This window comes from Fukomys damarensis, unplaced genomic scaffold, assembly GCF_012274545.1.
Source record: "Fukomys damarensis isolate Sample0158 unplaced genomic scaffold, DMR_v1.0_HiC HiC_scaffold_19, whole genome shotgun sequence".
Taxonomy (NCBI): domain Eukaryota; kingdom Metazoa; phylum Chordata; class Mammalia; order Rodentia; family Bathyergidae; genus Fukomys; species Fukomys damarensis.
This window is the reverse complement of record NW_022900931.1, coordinates 66,443,663-66,463,882: the sequence shown is the minus strand read 5'-3', so window position 1 is coordinate 66,463,882 and position 20,220 is coordinate 66,443,663. Positions and strand designations below refer to the sequence as shown.

Genomic DNA, 20,220 nt, shown 5'->3' with positions numbered 1-20,220 from the left:
TAGATCTTGAGGATATGGAGACTTCTGCTGCATATATTTTCCTGTGGATCTCCAAAAATTCTTGTCGTGTTGGGTATTGCTTTTGTTGTGCTGGAGTTGTATTTCCATACACAGTAAGCAAATACACTTTCTGAGTTAAACATTGATATTTTCCCTATCATCCAAGACACTTTCTTCATGGACAACCATGAAAAGCTGTAATAGGCAAAATGTGCCCATTAGACACAGGAAAAACAGAGAATTGTCTTTCAGTGGCGTCTTCTACCCATTTCTTTATTGTATTAACATTTGTTGAATGATTCCGTAAGCAAGGGATTTAGTAAGATATTTTGATTAATCAACACATTACCTAGGACTAAATCCATTTAAATTTCCTCCAGAAATTTTTGATTCAGGTAGCTATGGGCAGGACAGTGTGCACCAGAATTGGGCTCACCTGCTCCTCTCACGCCCATTATTCCCATGTTAAGTCTGGCATTTAACAAGCTGAAATACCCATTAGTTGACCTACAGAAAATGCACGGCCTATTGTTACATTTCTGTGTTACCTCTTAAAAAAGAAGGAGGGGTATGGGGCTGGGGATTTAGCACAGTGGTTCTGCTGCCTGACTCGCAAGTGCAAGGACCCAAGTTCAATCCCCAGTACCAAAACAAATAAAGGAATGAGGAGTAAACAACTGAAAGTGTTGCAAATACATACAATTTATATATTCCTGACAAGATTGGGAGGGGCTTTGTTCCTTATCCATGCGAAGAAGATCCTGGATATAGAAGAATCTTGGCTCATGACAAGAAAGGGACTGATAGTCGGAAAACACAGAGAAATTAATGCAGCTGTGGTTATCAACCAAAAACTGTGATTATAGAAAAGAGCTATGGAAGTGTGAAAGATGGAGGAGAGGGTGTAAAAACATACAAATTGATCACCAGAAGAAGGATGCTTTGGGTGGCTCTGGGCTCAGGGCATTTGAGGGAAGCATGAGTGGTACGAATATGTTGGACCTGCCGCTTGTGTCTGTACAGAATGAAAATCATAGAGCCACTGGCCCAGATCATGAGCACAGAAAAAAAAAAGAACTTCTGGGAATGCTACGAAAGCTGTATAGACTAAATCCATAACTGTCCCACAGTCTGTAACATGGCAGTATCCCATATCTTTTTTCTTTGTGATGTTTCTGCCATACTGCTATCCAGACATATGCAATCCATACAGAGGAAAAATTAAATTGACCACCATCTGTAGGGTCCAGCAAAAGATAATGAAGAAGCCAATCTACTTTTGAGCTTTTACCTTGAGATCTTTCCAACAAGAGTTCAGGGGGCTTATTGTGATTTTCTGAAATGCACTGACATACCTCTGCGTACTCTCTGGATATACAAGATAAAATCGCAAGCAATCTCGTTAAAAACATATTTAAACCCAAAGGCTACCATTGTGTGAGGCAGTCCTTTAGAAAGAATAACTAAAGAGTTGGCTATAAACATATGCCCGAGAATCAAATCTGCAGACCTTAACCTGCTTTTATTGTGGTAAAGTAGAAAATAATGACAAATAAGAAAGGAATTTCCTAGGATTCCAATGGTAGTATGTGACAAGAAGATTATTCTTACAGCCAAATCCATTGAAGTTCTTTTGTCATTTTCCTCTAAAATGTCTTTTAAGTTCTGATAGCAATTATTCTTCTGAGTAACAAGGCTCTTGTAGAATTGACACCAAAAGTTGTTTGCTCTTGTGGGATTGTGAAGATCTCAGGGAGGAAGAGGAGATGAAATGGAGCCTCAGCATATTTAATACGTAAGGCAGTATTAACCTGGAGAAGTAACACGTGAGAACATGTGGGGAGAAAGCAAAAACATTTCAGCAAATCAATAACTTATGCTTAGTGACCCTAAAAAAAGAAAAACTTCAGTCATTATCAACATCATATAGTGGATCAATTCAAAATGGATCTTCTTTCTTTCTCTCTCTCTCTCTTTTTTTTTTTTTTTTTTTTTTTGGAGACAGGGTCTCACTATGTAGTTGAGACTGACCTGGAACTCACTACGTAGCCTAGTCTGGTCTTGCACTCACAGCGATCCTTCTGTCTCAGCCTCCTGAGTGCTGGGATTACAGGCATGTGCCACCACGCCCAGCTACAGTAGACTTCTTAATACAAACTCTTAAATGAAGTAGAGCTTCAGGTGTAGCATTTCAACCCCTAAAAGAAAAACACCAACCCAGATGGATGTACCCTGCAAAACTATCTTTCATAATTGGCAGAGAAATAAGATTTTCTACAATAAAGAATACCTGAAAAAATTTGTGACCACCAACCCAGCACTCCAAAAAGTCCTGAAGGATATTCTAGAAAGAAATAGTGAAGATTACAATTCCATGAACCCCAATAGAATGAATCTACCAGGTAAGGCAAGCAAACAGAGGGGAAAGAAAGGGAACCAACATCAGGAAAATATTACAAGGATAAGTCAATCCATATTAGTGATAACTATCAATGTTGATGGTCTCAACTAATTCATAAAAAGAAACAGATTGGCAGAATGGATCAAGAAACAAGATCCAAAAATATGCAGCATACAAAATACACATTTAACTCAAAAAGAAATTCACAGAATGAAAGTCAAAGGAGATAAAACACTATTCCATGTGAAAGGAACCTGAAAAAAATGCACGAGTAGATATTCTGCTCAGAATCAGAAGAGATAAAGAAGGTCACTACCTATTAGGGGAACAATCCGAGAAGAAGAGACAACAACCATAAATGTATATGCACCAAATACCAGAACAACCAACTACATAAATGATAACAGATATGAAAAATTAAATACTAATATAATTATAATGCGAGACCTCAATACCTCACTATCACAAATAGCTTAGCTAGACAAAAAATCAACAAAGAAATATCAGTTGAACCAAACCTTTGAACAAATATACTTAGTAAATATATATACGGAGTGATTCACCCTACAAAAACAGAATGCAGAAACAGGACTTTCTCCAAAAAAGATCAAACACTAGTTCATGGAACATGCCTACGTAAATGCAAAGTGATTGAAATTATCCCATACATACTATCAGATTATAGTGCAATGAAAGTGGAAATCAATGACAAAAGAAACCACAAAAACTACCTAAACACATGGAAATTAAATAACACCCTCCTGAATAACCAATGGGCCACAGATGAAATTAAAGAAGAAATCAGGCAGTTTCAACAATTAACAATAATACCAGTCAACATAGCAGAACGTACAGGATCTGATGAAACCAATCCAACAAGATAAATTTATAGTGGTGAATTCTCACATCAGAAAAAGAGAATGAGGTCAAATAAATAGCCTAATGTTGAACCATAAGCTTCTAGGAAAAGAAGAGCAAGTGAAATGCAAAGTACATACAAGTGAGAAAATTATAAAGATCAAAACCTAAATTAATGCAATTGAGATTTAGAAAATGATGCAAAGAATCAATGAATTGAAGAGTTGGATCTTTGAAAGATTAAATAAAAGACCCTTAGCAAACCTTTTCAAAAAATGAAAGAAAAGACTCAACTCCATGCAATTGGGAAGGCAAAGGGTGAAATCACAACAGATCCTACAGAAATCCACAAAATCATCAAGAACTTGACCTCTAAGAAGATAGAAATTTCCAAAGAATTGGACAGATTCCTAGGTACATATGAATTATCAAAGCTGAATCAAGAATATATAAAATTTTTAAATAACCCAGTGTCATTCCATGAAATTGAAGATGTAATTAAAAACCTACCAACAAAAAAAGCCCAGGTCCTGACATATTCACTGCTGAATTCTACAAGAACTTTAGAAAAGTTCTAATTCCACTACTCCTCAAACTCTTCAATGAAGTTGAAAGGGAAGCAATACTCACAAAATCATTCCTGGAAGCAAGCATTATCCTGTTAACAAAACTAGAGTAGAATCCAACCAAAACATGGAAACTACAGGGCAGTCTCCTTAAGGAACATGGACACAAAAGTCCTCAATAGAATACTGGCAAACAATGCAACAAATCATCAAGAAGATTGCTGGGAGTGATGGCCAGGTGTAATTCACCTCCTCCGGTGGTTGATGCAGGGTTAGGGTTAGGGTTAGGGTTTCGTGGATCGAACTCGGAACCCCACCGCTGAGCTAAATCCCCGGCCCCTATGAATACTTTTTAACAGAATATTTTCATTTTTTCTACTCATAAATATTACCCTTAATTTTCTTTATATAAGTCTGCATACTGTCTTTATGAGATTTATACAATTACCTATTAATATATATTCACACGAGGGTTTGTTGTATTATAAACCTTAAATGACAAGTACAACAAACTCAATGACTGCAGATAAGGAACATTTACTAATACTCCCAGTTGTGCACACCTGGGCTACATTCCTGCAAAGGCAAAAGCCCCCTTGCCTTCCGTTACGTCAGTATTCAAACGTGGCCGCCCCCATGTGGCCACAGTGAGCGGGCGCAGCCATATTACCTACTAGGTTAGTAACCGGAAGTTTTGTTCCTGTGCTTTCAAGTGCTTTACGCCTTCTCGGCCGCCGTAGGCTAACTAGCATTTTCGGAAGGGCTCCAGAAGTACACTAGCGCTTCACGGAAGTGCAACGATCAGGTTCTTCTTATGGGTCTGGAGGAAATCAGGTGCGTGTGTGACTTTATTCCTGGAAGTTACCTTTGTCTCGGCGGAAGATGAGGGAGGTCCGTGGACACGAAGTAGCGCAGACCCCTGGAGTTCTTGGCGGAGGTGGCGGAGGTGTCCGACAGGTGCCTGACTGCCCCAGACTCGCCGGGCTGTGGTCGGGATCCTTTGGTGTCACTACCGTGTTTGAGGGCTTGGAGGGATCAGCGACAGGTCGCTGCCGCATCGTCACAGACAGAAACAGACTATTGCCAGCCGTCAGTAGTATTTTCTGAGCTTTTTTTCCATCCTCTATCAAAGGTAATTATGGTTACTCTCGCTATAGGCACTACTTCTAGGCTTTTAAAATATAGTTTATAATTAACCAAGTCTTGCTATTTCATTCAATTATTTGAATATATAGCGGTTGTTGCCTGTTAATTACCTCTCTGTTGCTTACAATCTGAACTTTTATACATGATGCTGCTTTGAACAGTTTCATAAATGTCTTCTGGTTCAAAGGTGCCCTTATTGGGAAGGAGGCAGGAGATGCATATTTAAAATATGCACCTCAGACAGAAATTAGTACATCGTAGGGCATATAACCTCAAGTCTGAACTTCTTCAAAGTGGTTGTAGCACTACAGCTCCTCTAGAAGAGTATCATTTGCTTTATGTGGGCTGTTTAAGGTTAATTTCCTCTATTGTAATACCCTTGAGAGAGCCTCCTATAATATTTCCTTAAAACTTTATGGTTTTGCTTGACCCACTGAGGATGACAGTTGACGCCTACATGACTTTTGTGTGTGTCCCAAGCTGGGATTTCACTTTCTCTTCCAACCCAACATAGATGTCTGAACTCTCTTGTAGCTGAGGCATGGTGCCATGCCGGGGCTCATTTTCCACATTCCTTCATAGTCATCCCAGCTAAACTTTACAGAATAAAAGCGTAGGTCTGCTGCCTTCAGAACCTCTGGCTCAATTGGCCAGAGATATCGTCTGTTGGAGCACTATACAGGGCTAGTTAACGTGTGGGGGACATTGTGCTCAAATGAATGCTTAGGAGCCGTGATACTATACTGCCCAAAGGCAAAGTACCATTCCAACTAAATTTCCTTTTCAACTCACAGATCCTCAGTTCTCAGGAGCAAAAGAATCACATAAAGGAGGAGGAACTTACAGCATCGGGGTATCGGCATTAGAGCGGAAGACACCAAGAAAGCATCCCAGTGGCCATCAGTTTTCCAGGGGGAAAAAAAAAAGAAAGAAAGAAAATGATCCAGGCCCAGGTAACTAACTTTGGATTTGTTTTACAGTCTTTCCTTTCCTTTCTTCCCTACTGAGTTTTAAGAGGCCTATGGGAAAAAACAAATCAGTTACATTAATCTGAAAAGTTTAAATTTCACAGAAGCAGGATCTGGAAAAAAAAAGACACCAAATCTTTATTTATTTATTTTTCTTTTGCTTTGCTTTTTGAGATTGGAATCTTGCTATGTTTCCCAGGCTGGCCTTGAATTCCTGGACTCAAGTGATCCTGCCACCCTAGCCTCCAGATTAGGTGGGACTGTAGGTATGCACTGGCTTTAGGTGTAGGTACACCTGGCTTTAACTTAGTCTTCCAACTGAACATCGGGCCTGGTAGGGTAGGGAACAGATTGTTCATAGGATTTACAGTAAATTACGAACATTGGGACGTACATGGCCGGTCACGTGAGCTGTCAGCTTACATATCGGATCTCTCTGACAGGCAGCCCCACCAAAGAACTGTTAGAACTTAAGTGGTGTGCACTGGTTCTGAGGAGAAAATAGATCTGTTCCTGTTGCAGATGCCTGTATTTCGTGGCACTTTGTCTTGGGAAATCTGTTGCTTTGTTCTTCCCAGACGTGATGTGGATGGTGTCCGGAAGAGCAGCCTTCTTACAAATGCAGAAGGAAGTTTAACTGCGGCTGCCTCTTCCTGGATTCCTCCCAGACCTCTGTGGAACAGACCAAGTGACTGCAGGGGACCGAAGCGCATTGACTTCAGCCTTGTGGCTGACTGGATTTATCCAGGAATAAAAGCTGAACGGCCCAGGAAGATGGAGCGGGTGGAGGGACTGCGGGGTGTGCAAGTGTCCGTGAGCAGAGTGGAACTGGTGTTTGAATTCGGCCTTGCATGTAGGGCATTGATGTACTGTTGTGTGGCAAGGGCTTGGCTTGTTGGACTTGATAGGATTTGCTTTAGACCTTCATTCACTTCATGATAGAAAACTCAGAGTCCTGTTCTGTTGGCTAGCAGAAAACTGACCTTATGCAAAGAAGAGTGTAGCCTTTGCCTCAGGACACTAGAGGGAGACTACTGGGACACCCGGAGTGTTCTCTCTGGCAGGAAAATCTTTGTTCCCCTGCAAGCTTCAGCCATTGAACAGTCTAAAACCGTGATCTATGGAGGAGATTTGAGCCTTAGATCACGGTTCAGATCTCTAGAAGAACTGGAGGTTAAAGTTTTTAACCTGACTTCCAGGGGCTGGGCCTCAGGTCAGCCATGTAGGCCATCCGTGGTTGTACTCCGATAAACATAACAAAATACACGTGGCAAAATTCAGTTCCCTGTTCACCCATTTCCTCCCCAATCCCCTTTTGTAATTGGTTGGTAATGTTTACTTTCTATGAGAATCCACATTGAGACAGAACAGTGGTGGAACTGCTCTGTGTACTGATTGTGCTGATAGCAAGCGTGGAGCGTCATGTGTGATAAAACCGAATAGAAACCCACACACGTGAGCACGTGTAATCTAGCGAACCTGAATAAGGATCGCATCAAGGCCAGTTTCCTGCTTATGATATTGTCCTTTAGTTAGGCAAGGTGTTACCCCTGGGAGAAACTGGGTGAAAGGCATATGTGCTCTATTTGTATTATTTATTTTCTTCCTTTGTGTTTTTCCTCTTCTTTTTCTTTCCTTTTTTTCCTTCAGTGCTAGGGATTGAACCCAGGGCCACATGCATGGTAGGAAGCATTTTACCACTGAGCTACGCTCCTAGCCCGTTGTGTTATTTCTTTCAACTATATGTGCTAAGCTATCGTTATCTGTGATTGTATCCTGATAAATAACAAAATACATAAGGCAGAAATAAGTTCCCTATTCATACAGTTCCTTCGAATCCCCTTTGGTAAATGGTTGGTAATATTTATGTTCTGTCACTGTCTGCATTTGGATGTATATCTGTATATGTATTTAAAAAGTGTTATATGTCTATATACAGTAAGACATGTCTGTAGACATAAAGCAATGCTGTCTTTTTTTACACTAATGACATCACATTTCACGGACTATAGCAGCCTACTCGAAGGGACTGCACTGTGTCAACCCCTAGGATGGTACATTTTGAGCATCCAAAGACCAATGGCTGTAATTGATCAGAAGACATTAACTGTGTAAAATTCAATCAGTTCACAGTGTTACTTGAAAAACTAAAATATGTTTTTCACCTCTAGAGGTTGGGAGAGAACTGAGTATTGTATCTGAAAAATGACAAAGGAGCCTACACTTACGTTCATTTTTCTGGAGAAATGACAATGACTTTTTTTTTTATTTTTGTGATTTGTTTTCGTTGGACAGTGTCTCTATCTGTAATCTTGTCATCCCAAGAATGTTATGTAAGGCACCGTGCGTCGTGTGACTTTTTTTCCTGGGGCTGAGACTTGGGAACACACGAGGTGGGCACGCACTCCCCCACTGAGCTATATCCCAAGCCCTTTTTATTTTTATTTTGAGACAAGGTCTCAATACGTTGCCCAGCCTAGCCTTGAACTTGCCATGCTCTTACCTCAGCCTCCTGGGTAGCTGGGCACCACCACGCCCAGCGTTAAACCTCTGAAAGTTGTACAGAGTAGTGGTGGCCAGGGCTGTTGGGAGGGTGGGTAGGGGAAGAAGGCTGTGGCTTTAAAAGGATGTACAGAAAGCTCCTCGTGATGTACCTGTCCTGTGCGCTGATGCAGTGAACCAGGATAAACACGGGTTCTATCCCGCCAGTGTCCTGGTGTTGCCCCTCTTTCATTCCTGCTCTCCCCTTCCTCTCCCCGTTCCCCTCCTGTTCTCCTTTCGTTTTTCTTCAGGGCTGGGGATGAAACCTAGGGCCTGATGCATGGAGGGAAGCACTTTACTACTGAGCTGTACCCCCGCCTTCTATATTATTTCTTCAGCTCTACGTGCTAAGCTAACATTGTCCAAAAACAAAACAAAAAAAAACCTGTGTGTGTAAACAAATCCATACTTAATGTGAAAAAAAAGAGAAAAACCTAAGCATTGTTAATAAAGTCCAAGACCCATATACTCGTATATGATCCCTTCCCTTAGGAAGAACTGGGCTATCAGTTTAATGTGCATTTTCTATTGTGTTTTCAGCAGAAGTGTACTTTTTTTGTTAGTGTTTTTGTTGTGATTTTGAAAGAAATCAAGACTACTTTTTTTTTTTTTTTTTGTACCAAGGGTCAAACTGAGGACCTTGTACTTTCCAGGCAGGCACCGTGCCACTGAGCTACATCCTGGCCCTCTGTTTTTGGTAGTGTTTTTTTCCCTTTAAAATGCCTGCATTTTTTTTAGATGTTATGACATGCCTACCTACTTTCTTTTTTGTTGTTGTTGTTTTCTTTTTTGTTTTTTTGCAACAAGGTCTTGCTCTGTCTGTAGTTCAGGCTGACCTTGAGCTCACTATTTAGCCCGGTCTGGCCTTGAACTTGGGGCCGTCCAGCTGACTCAGCCTCCCAAGTGCTGGGATGACAGCAGTGTGGTCCGAATGATGTGGGTGCCATCATTTAACTGTTCTCTTGTTGAACATTTGGGTGACTTTCTTATAACACACTGTGCAGCAGTGCACATTGTTGTTAATGCCTTTTTAGGAAGGTGTATCAGTATTTCTGAAGGTAGCTACAGAGAAGTCATTTGCTGAATGCACTAATTTTATATTTAATGAACATTTCAGGTTGCTGTGCAGAGTAACTAACTGTGCCATTTTATGGTCATTGTAAAATAACTTTAAAAGTCTTAGCTTTGGGCCACTGAACAATACACTGTCGCTATCATATTGTGATATAAGAAATAAATATTTGTGTCTGACCCTGGCTTCTGACCAGAGCTCCTAAAACTGTGGTAATTTCCTTTGTGAGGGGAACAATAGAAGAATCTGTACTTGTATTTGTGTTTTTGTCCTTGGCTCCTGACACGGCTCTGGAGGGTAGAGGCGAAGGGATGGCTTTGCTATTCATAACCTGAACTGGTGCCAGCAGAGTAGCTTCGGGGAAGCTCTGAAGGCAGAAAAGCCGGCTGTCTGGGTAACCGGTCTGGTTAACAGAAGGTCGCGGCCTACAGCCCCACCGGAGAAGAGCAGAGCAGCTGGACACGGATGTGATCATCACAGCCTAGTGATGTGATCAGTCCCGCCTAGGTAGTAAAGCTGCCATCGAAGAGCGGAGGGACATCTGGGCGGGTGAGGGTGGAAACACTGGGAATGCAGGAAGCCCCAGGGTTTTACCCTAAGCATCTCTTCCGTTAGGCTCTTCCCAATCAAGCCTTCATTATAAAATGCCGTCAGCGAGTGAACCATTTCTGAGTTTTGTGGGCCGTTCTAATGAATTATCAAACTCGAGGGAGGGCTCATGGGACTCTGAGTGAAAGCTGGTGAGCCCGACATTCGAAGGCTGAGCCTTGCGGTGCACACTCGTGCCGAGTACTGTGTCGGTCGGCGGTGGACAGCATATACCGATGGGTCCCGTGGGCGTGTGTGGCCTGGAAATGCTGTAGCTGTCTCAGTTTGTACAAGTACAAGAATGTTTGCCCACAGGTGAAATTGTCTAAGGTCTCATTTCCTGCAATGCATTCCTGTCATTATGTTACCGATGATTTCGAGTGTATATCTGCGTATAATGTAATATATAATCAAATGGACAGTTACAGAATGTGTTCTTAGGATTTTACTACCACAGTGTATCAGACATCAGCTAGGTGTACAGATGGAATGGAAAGAACAGGAAAAACAAATTAATTAATATTTCTTTCATATCCTCCCAGTTTATCAAGTCATTAGTGAGACTGTTGTTTCAGGAGTCGCTGACACTGGAGGATGTGGCCGTGAGGTTCACCCGGGAGGAGTGGCAGCTCCTGGGCCCTGCTCAGAAGGACCTGTACCGGGAGGTGATGCTGGAGAACTACAGCAACCTGGCGTCAGTGGGTGAGGACAGCTGCCCCGCGTCACTCATAGGGTCCCCCGTCAGTGGCCTGTCCTTTCTCGGCTTCTGGAACCCCTGGAGGTCCTGTGGAGCCTTGAGTGTGGTGTCTCTGGCCTCCAAAAAGAGCGCAGTGTGCTCTCTTCTGAGAGAAAAGCTTTTTACCTTGTGATGTAAACTGCACAGTCCTAAAATAGACCTCCCATGTTGACAGAGGACAGCCCAGTGTGCTGAGCCTAAGACTGCTGTCATTTCCCACAAGCAGGGTATCAAGCCAGCCAGCCCGATGCCCTCTCCTGCTTGCTGCGTGGAGAACCATGGGCGGTGGGGGATGAGCACCACTGCGGACCCCATCCGGGTGAGTAGGACTAGCGGGGGAAAGGCGGGGGTGAGAAAGCCTCGTGGCTGTGAAGGGGTCTAGGATATGACAACTGATGAGAAAGTGGGAACGTCGGAGTGAGGAGAGCAGACACGCGGGAGGCCGCAGCACGATAGACCAGGTCGCCTCGGCGTGGCCTCCTCTGCGTGCTGTCTCTGGGAGACTTTGCTTTGAAGGAGTTCAGAGGAAAACGGACCTGTTTATCTCTTCTGGGATCTGATTCCTCTTTACTAAGCTTGGCTCTTCCCTGGCTCCCGACTGCCATGTCCTCGTGCTCCACTGATACTGCTGGCCCCAGCTCTGATGCCAAGGTGACCTGGTCTCTCAGCAGCCCTTGGCCTCCTGAGCATCTCTTCTCACCGTGATGACCCCCAAAGGCTCTGTTTTCCATTTTCTTATCTGTTCTCACCTTCCAGCCTTTCCTTTAGCCGAATAAGTTAAACTTCTGTTTCCGGGAGCAGTGTCCCAAACTGGTATCTCTCTCATGCCGTCGAATACAGACTTTAATTTTCTGTGATTCACAGCTCTTGATGCCAAGGCTTCCTGCTGTCTTAATACAGCAGCTACTAAAGGTGTTTGTAATATGTGTTTCACACATGTGATTACTTCCTTGATTTCTTCCTTCAGAAACTATTTTTTGATAATGTATGCTGGATGGTACTAGCAGTCAGTAAAAACAACAGAGAACTTTTGTTTTAAGTGGAGGAGACATAAAATAAAGTAATATCATGGAGTTCCTAATATCTGTAAGAAGCTACAATCATCATCTCTCCAAGAAAAGCAGTGCCAGGTTTGACTTTGCTTTACTCCCGTATGTCCTAAATCCGGGCCATCAGGATACAGGAAGTCCCCGTCTTACAGTCGTGTACTGCGTAAGACTCACTTTGTCAGCTCATGAATAAATCTGACCTAGAAGCAATTCTCCCAGAATGGAACTCATTCATGAATTGGGGACTTACTGTATTGCTCGGATGTTCTCTACCTACTGAGCTCTTTCATTGAGCTGTTCATGATGAATTTCTAGCTAGAAAAGGTATTTTGAACACCCTGCATATTCTCAGGTCAGAACGCATGCCGACTTCAGTGTGACTCATTTGTAGTTTTGCTAATTCTGAGCTTTCTTCCATTGCTTTGTAGACGTCGCCGTTGTGTTTGCCTTGTGTCTTTCCTTGTCCTATTCTGATCTTGTTACCTGTGTTAACTTCTGTTAACCCAGCTTCGGACACTGAAACTCTTCCCGACCCCTCTGATAGGGTGTCGTCTCGGTGGCACAGATTTCCATCTTTCCTACAGATGTGTCCCAAATATGTGATTACTTCCTTGATTTGTTCCTTTTAGAGTTATTATTGCTGGCCTAGTGTGTGTTGAGGGAAAACAGCAGTGAGCAGGAATAAACGGTAGAGCACAAGCTCTCAAAGATTTTGTCCTGAGAGGAGGAGACAAAGTCAGTAAGGACTGGGGAACCCTTTGGGTGAGGAGGCTCCCCAACCTCTGCTCTGCTGCTTACAATGAATTATCTTTGCATGTCTTCGAAAGACCTTGTTATGAAAGCGTCACAATCTGTGTGTATTCATTATTAATTATCTAACCTCATTTCTATCGCTGACTCTTGGTTTAGTTCATTATTTTCTATCCATGCAAAACACATTAAATGTAGAGTTGTACTTATACTGTTGTCATAGAGCTGCCACTAAAGAGATACCGCCCACTTTTTTTAAATGCCTTAATTCCAAATCAAGGTGACGGAAAGCTCATTGTTCTTTTGTTTTTAGACATTTGGAAAGCTGGTGATGATCTGCCAAGTCATTCACGAAACAAAAGCAAGGTGAACAGGTCAGAAGAGTGGCATGAACATAATACATGTGAAAATGTTCAACAGAGCAAAACTGAATTTCTGTTGAGGCAAAATCATGACTTGTTTCACTTACATGGAAAAAGTATGAAGTCAGATTTAACTTTGGTTAACCAGAGCAAAAGCTGGGAAATAAAGAACCCCATGGCATTCCCTAGACATGAGGAATCCCTTTTCCCTGCTAACTGTGAAAAATTCCGTACTGAAATTCCATTTCCTGCAAGTCAAAAATGCATCAACCTTAAGTCTCACTTCAGTAGCCCCAAGCCTAAGAAGACTCAAAAAGTAGAGAAACGTCATGTATGCGGAGAATGCGGGAAAGCCTTTATCAAGAAGTCTTGGCTTACCGATCACAAGGTCATCCATACTGGAGAGAAACCCCATCGCTGCAGTCTGTGTGGGAAAGCCTTCTCCAGAAAGTTCATGCTCACTGAGCACCACCGAACACACACGGGAGAAAAACCTTATGCATGCACTGAATGTGGCAAAGCTTTTCTCAAGAGATCACGGCTCAACATCCATCAGAAAACGCATACAGGAGAGAAACAGTATATATGCAGTGAGTGTGGAAAGGGCTTCATCCAGAAAGGAAATCTCATTGTACATCAGCGAATTCATACAGGCGAGAAACCTTATATGTGCAGTGAGTGTGGAAAAGGCTTCATCCAGAAGACCTGCCTCATAGCACACCAGAGGTTTCATACCGGGAAGACTCCCTTTGTGTGCAGTGAATGTGGAAAATCCTGTTCCCAGAGGTCGGGTCTCATTAAACATCAGAGGATTCACACGGGAGAGAAGCCCTTTGTGTGCAGTGACTGTGGGAAAGCCTTCATCACAAAGCAGAAGCTCATTGTTCATCAAAGAACTCATACAGGAGAGAAGCCCTATGGCTGCAGGGACTGTGGGAAAGCTTTCGCATATATGTCTTGCCTCGTGAAGCATAAGAAAGTACACACAAGGGAAAAACAGAGAGATACAACGAGGTCGGAAAACCCTGCTGAGAGCGACAGCTCATTACACACTGGCGGTGTCGTACAGGAGACAAAACGCATTAGCACCCTGATCACCCAGGTGCCTTCTGTGGCCTCTCCATCAACACTAAACGTTAGTGGCCTTCTAGCAAACAGGAATGTAGTCCTTGTGGGGCAGCCAGGGGCCAGATACGTACGGTTAGGAAACAACAGAGAGTGGACGCGGGAGAGAGACCCGAGGAATGCGGTGAATATGGCTGTGCCTCCAGTTGTCAATTATGTCGTTTTTTATGTCCCATAGGAAAGCACTCAGATACATCCTGTGTGGAAAAGCACTGAGCAGAAGTTTCTAGTTCTTTGTGTGGCTGGGAAACAGCGGGAGAAGCTGTATACAGGCAGAGACTAGACAAGCCCATACCTGCATCCTCACTAAAGGTTGCATTGTTACACAGACACCACCAAAACATGCCCAGGAGTTGCTGTCCTGTTGATTAAATGAGCGAAGGAAGCCTAAGTTCATTTAAGAGAAGGAAATAAGTATTTCAAGGTTTAAATTGGTATCTGGAATGTTGCTGTGAACGAAAAAAAAAAAAAAAAAAAACAGGAAGTTATGGCTGTCAAAGGGTTAGCATCGGGCCACGAGCCTGTGGAGCACAGCCATGTCAGTTCTGTTTTCTCAGTCCAGTAGCTCAGGCTGGCCTCAAACTCGCAGCAATCCTCCTGCCTCAGCCTCCCAAGTGCTGGGATGACAGGCGTGCACTACCACACCTGGCAAACTTCGAGAATTTTGCAGTATATAAAGGCACCTAAGAGCAGCCTCCCATCGAGTCAGTTTTTTTATCTAACAAGTGTTTGACAAGTGCTTTCCTCGTACCTAGTCCTGCTCTAGGAGCTTAGGTTTCAATGGTGAACAAAAGAAAATGTCCGTGGTCTTTTGGAGAGAGCGTTGAGCTAGCTGGATTATGTTTAAGTGCTATCGGTACGCTCCGGCCAGTCTAAGGAGGGGATACAAACACCTACGTTAGGTGAAATGAATGTGAGTTAAGTCTCGCAGGGATATATATATGATGGTTCATTGTTCAAGGAGCATATTGTTTTGAGGAATGGGGAACATTTGTTTACAATTATATTTAAAACGCCTTAGAGCACAAATAAATATATTGTTTTTTCATGCTCACACCTTATCTTTCCAAGAGATTGCAAAGCACATAATTTTTGTGGTGTATTTACTTAAAATTTTTAAACCTATGAGTGCAAAATTAGAAATCCAACTCCTCATTCGCACTGGCCGTAGATGAGTAGTAGCTGTTGGAAAGAAGCCTAGACTCAATTTTTACTTCTGCGGAAGAGTACACTGAGCACAGAGCTGCACCTTCTGTGTCCTAAGGCCTGGGGGTCGCTTACCTGCTCCCCCTGGGCAGCTCAGAGGTTCACAGCCTGGCCTGATGGTCTGGAGGGTTTTGGCAGAGTTGCTGGGGGCTGGGGCGGGGAACTAGAAATCTTTCGCACGAGGAATTGCGGGCGTCCAAGCCGGCTTCTTCCTTGTAACAGTAACGACTGCACCCGGGTGAACTGATGTTTAAGAGAAGCTCCTGTTTATGTCCTTTGACAGAAACCACAGCGCAGCAGTTTCCCACGGGGCTGCCAAGTTGGACCACGGAGGTGGCACCGCGGAGACAGCGGGGCGTCTGTTTCCATCGCACAGTTTGAAGAGTGCTGGTTTGCATGACTTTGTTTCCCAATCACAGAGAAGAACAACTTCTTGATTTAGAAACTGAATTCGTGAACTAAGGGGCTAATCAAAAAGTGGGGTTTTTTTAAATCACTGAAGAGAACAACACTTAACAGAACTGTCACCCAAAACTTTTGTGTGTGATTGGACTTAACTGAATATAGAAGAGGCAGGGCAGAAAAGGCAAAATATCCTTAAAATAGTAAGAACACACAGGAGGATAAGAACCTTAGTCTCTAGAAATAGAGGACAGTATTCACTCGGTAGGCTGAGGCAGGAGGATCGCTGTGAGTTCGAGACCAACCTAGGCTATATAGTGAGTTCCAGCCCAGTCTCAATTACATAGCGAGACCCTGTCTTAAAAACAAACAAACAAACAAAAACCCACAAACCTATAAACGGGAATTTTCTAAACCTGATAATGAGCATCATTGGCTCCCACTTTCCCCTTCCTCTCCTACTCAAACAAAACGACACTGCTACAACCCGCAAATCTGCACCTGGGCCATAGTGCTGCTACTGATTTTCCACGTTACCAGTACCTGGGCCACAGCAACGGGTAGGAAAAGCCTTCTGCTGTGGTACTGTACGTGTGCAGGACCTCTGGCAGCAACTGCCTGTGTAGCTCCACTTAAGGCAGGGGGCGAAGCGGGAGGAAAGAAAGCTAGTTACATTTGCTTTTGCTCATCCAGGATAGCACTGTACTTGACCCAGAAAGGAGGCCGTTTTCCCTACAGTGTGTGCTTCATGTTTAGTATAGGCAGCTCAGAAAAAGACAGACCCACAGACATGGTGAGCAGGGCGGGACCACTGTACTGAAAAAGGTGTCCAGAAAAAGCCTAGCATGTGGAAAGAAGTGCTATTGCTCTCAGCAGCTACTCCTTCTGCACCTAGAGAAGGGGTGGGGAGTTGGATGCCTGGGGCAGGGACTGCCAAGCGGGTCTCCAAAGTTTCTGTCAGTGTGTGCGCTTGGCCAGCGTCCCACACTTCCGCTATTCTCGCCCCCCCTGCCCCGCCCTTTCACAATCCGGGGACTCAGAGCGAAGTGGACGCTGGGGCGCCATTGCGGATGGAGCAAGCCACGCCCATCGCGGCGCTGCGGTGGGAGGGGTGCGAGGAAACTGAGGCCGTTCCCAGCCGCTTTGGTCCCTTTTCCTTCTGGTTGCCAGGGACGCCCTACTACGCTGTGCAACTGCGTAAGTTCGAACAGGCCAGTGCGTGTCCAAGGGCAACAAGACGCGGGCGTCTGCTAGGGACGGTAAGGAAAGATAGCGATGCTCTTTGCGCACTTCCGCCTCGCCATTGGGCGCGGCCATCTTAGAAGAAGGTCGGAGTCCGTACAGCGGTGAAGGCGAGGAGAAAGGGCTGTGAAAGCCTAGAATTAGCAGCGTTCAGAGTTGGCAAAAACAAAGGCGTTTTTGAACTCCAACCTTTGAGGATAGTGTGTGGGTGTGTCAGTATGAGAATGTGTAGTTCCCCCAAAAATATTGGTTCAGTTTATTCAGGTATAGGAGGTGTTAATCATAGCAGAATGTAGTAGATGTTCCTTTTTTGGAATGCAACCTAGATCCAGTTGCAATTTTTCATTTTCTTTTGACACAACAATTCAAATACTAACTTTGAATTTTTTATAAAGTTTTCTTTTGTATTTAAAAACGATGTACAATGATTAGTTGAATACTGTGGTAAAATATGGAGCATAAAATATACAGCTATTTAGATTTACTGTCATGAGTCAGCTGAGGATTCTTTTGCTTAATGTGAATAGAAGTCACGAATTGGTAAAGGGGGCCGGGGATTTAGCTCAGGGGTTCGGTGGCCCACCTGGCAAGCGCAAGGACCCGAGTTCGATCCCCGGTACCAAAAAAAAAAAAAAAAAAAAAAGAATTGGTAAAGGGCATCCTCCTAGACGTCAGGGGCTCAGGGATAGCCAGCGGCTCTCTGCTCTTGTTACAGCTCACAGTGTTAGTGCTCTTGGTGGCTCCTAGCCCCTGCTATTAGCTTTTGAGCAGCTGAGGCTCCAGCCTCCTTGATAGCTTCCTAGAGCCCTTATAGCAGTTTCCACAGGTTCTTTGGGCTCTATCACTGCAGGTCGTTGTTGGTCGCCACCAGTCAGCACCGGTTGATACTTGTTGCTGCTGCTCCCTGATGGTTACTGCTGATGTCCACCAATGATCTCTTTAGAGGTACTAGCCACTGCTATTACCAGCTTTAGTGCAACCTACTTAGTCCACTCTTGAGGTAGGAATCATGAGTAGGTAGCAGGACCAATCCAGCAGGGGCTTATTAAGATGTATGCTGCAGCATAGGAGGGGTAATGCACAGGAGGGAACCCCTCTCGCCTGGCCTGAGTAGTGTGAGGGAGTGCTAGTTACAGCAGGCACGGACTGCCCTTGTGATTTTATACATTTACCAGCCTTCTGAGGACTTCAGCAGTCATGACAGAGGGAAACAGGGTCCTCAGAACTGTCCACAGGGCAGTCATCTGGAATAGATCCATAGTTTAAGCCTGCTACAGCCACGGCAAATGTCTCCTGGAGTCACGCTGGGGCATCAGTTCAGCAGAACTTGGGCACGAGCAGCCACTTGACTGACACCTCCCGCCTTGCATAAAAGTGGCAAGGCTAAAACTGCAACTGCTGTTGCTCTTAAGCCACCTCTAGAAAGGTCAGCTGTGCTGTTCATGACTCAGCTGAGTGCAGATTTCCAAGATTTCAGCAGTGGGCCACATCCCAACCCAATCTTTGCCCCATCACATGTGATTTTTTGTTGTTGTTGTTCATTCCTCACAGAGGCTATAGCAGCACCTAGAACAGCAGGAGCAAAGAAAGGTGTTAAGGCTGTCAGCCAAGCTCTGGTTCATGTCAGCATGGCCTGCAGGGAGAAGTCAAAAAGCAAAGTAACACCATGTTTGGTGGGAAGACCATTACCCTGGAGGACTCAAGGGTAGCACAGGATGTGGTGTGACGGCAGCTGGTCACCTTTGGCCATCAGAGGGAAAGGAGAAGGGTTGGGCCTCGCTTCTGCTCTCTCTCATTACTATATTTTCAGTATATGTGATAATAGATTCTTCAGAGGAAAAAAAGACGATCTGTAAGATACTATATGTATTATGGTCTGGTTATTGGAATAAATCATAAACATGTATCTTTGAAATTTTTGACTAGTTAAAGCATTGTTTAGATTACATTAGAGGCCGGGGATTTAGCTCAGTGGTTCCGCCACCTGCCTCGCAAGGTCCCGAGTTCGATCCCCAGGACCAAAAAAAAAAAAAAGTCAACAAATTAGATTACATTAGGGTACATATCAATGAAAATGTCATAAATTTGATTTAAAAATTCCAATTTTGGCAATTCTGTTAATATATTGAATCATAATCATGAATTTATTGTAGAGGTTTTAATTTCAGGAAAAAACTTTAAATGACTAATAAGGAAGTTTATCATACAGTAGATACATAAAAAACTAGTCTCATTTTATAAGATCAATATACTTACATGCATCTGAAAACTTGAGAAGAATATTTTGTTAATGTTTGACTTTAGGTACAATTATAGTGACTTAAAATTTCTTAACTTTGTTATATATTCCAATTTATATATAAAAATGTGTCTAAATTCCTGGGTATTATGTCATCTCCAGTATGATTAAATTTCAGGCCTGTTCATCTAAACTACCAACCTCTGAAAAGTTCAGCACTTGGTACAGAGCTCAGGACACCTCATCCAGGAACCTAGTGATCGGTTCAAACAGTGAGCTGAGCTGGTCTTGCCATGGCAGGATGTACAGATTCACAGGACAGCCAGGATTCAACAGTCTACCTGGCAAAGCTCAGCACCTGATTCTTTGATGGAAAATATCTGCCTCAAATCTAATAATCCAGAATTTAGGGCAGAGATGTTCTGATTGAAGCATAGAGCATAAGTTCTTTTTATCTGTTTTTTGTAGCACTGGAGCTTGAACCCAGGGCTCATGCATGCTGAGTAAGAGCTCTACCACTGAGCTATACCCCAGCCCTCAGAAAGTTCTTTGCAGAAGTGCAGAATCCTGGACACCAACCTCAGAAGCTCTAGGGTAGGAGGTCTGGACTTGCTTTTTTACAAGCCTCTTGGAGGATGCTGAGTCAGGGTCCCAGATACAACCCTCGGAAACAACTGTGTGGTGTTCTAGACTGACAAATATTATACACCCCTCACAACACTTGGATTTTAGCTCTGATTACATCTACTCAGAAATACCTGGCCTGAAAATGATTACACTGGCTCTTCAGTTACGACCTATTGACTTAGGCGTCCTAGCTCTTCTAGCACTTAGCAGAGCTGAATTCAAAAAAACTACACATTCAGCAGTCTGAATGGACTTTAGAGGGCAATCTGCTGAGTGAAAGGGGGCCTATATTAAAGGTTACATATTGTATGATTCCAGTTTTATAGCATCCTTGACAAAATT

General features: G+C 43.5%; 1 protein-coding gene and 1 pseudogene across 4 annotated transcripts; one reads left to right on the top strand and one right to left on the bottom strand.

Annotated features, from left to right (window-relative positions):
- Positions 1-703: 703 nt before the first annotated feature.
- Positions 704-1,623, bottom strand: LOC104857288 (annotated as a pseudogene).
- A 2,931-nt stretch (positions 1,624-4,554) lies between these two features.
- On the top strand, positions 4,555-16,084 carry LOC104857214 (zinc finger protein 350). 4 transcript variants are annotated; one of them, XM_033766089.1, is made up of 6 exons: positions 4,555-4,957; positions 5,766-5,924; positions 10,716-10,842; positions 11,100-11,195; positions 12,989-13,049; positions 15,652-16,084. In XM_033766089.1, exons 2-6 carry the CDS (start codon positions 5,910-5,912, stop codon positions 15,803-15,805), a joined length of 453 nt encoding a protein of 150 aa, XP_033621980.1. In that variant the 5' UTR covers positions 4,555-4,957; positions 5,766-5,909; the 3' UTR covers positions 15,806-16,084. The 4 variants fall into 4 exon arrangements, with proteins under 4 accessions (XP_033621980.1, XP_010615285.1, XP_010615286.1 ...); XM_010616983.2 differs by lacking the exon at positions 15,652-16,084 and having other exon boundaries at positions 4,555-4,659; positions 12,989-15,213; XM_010616984.2 differs by lacking the exon at positions 15,652-16,084 and having other exon boundaries at positions 11,103-11,195; positions 12,989-15,213.
- The last annotated feature ends 4,136 nt before the right edge of the window (positions 16,085-20,220 follow it).

Coding starts and splice junctions, on each gene's coding strand:
- LOC104857214 (XM_010616983.2), top strand. Junction 10,843..11,099: donor CAGCAACCTGGCGTCAGTGG/GTGAGGACAGCT, acceptor ATTTCCCACAAG/CAGGGTATCAAGCCAGCCAG. Junction 11,196..12,988: donor CCACTGCGGACCCCATCCGG/GTGAGTAGGACT, acceptor TTTTGTTTTTAG/ACATTTGGAAAGCTGGTGAT.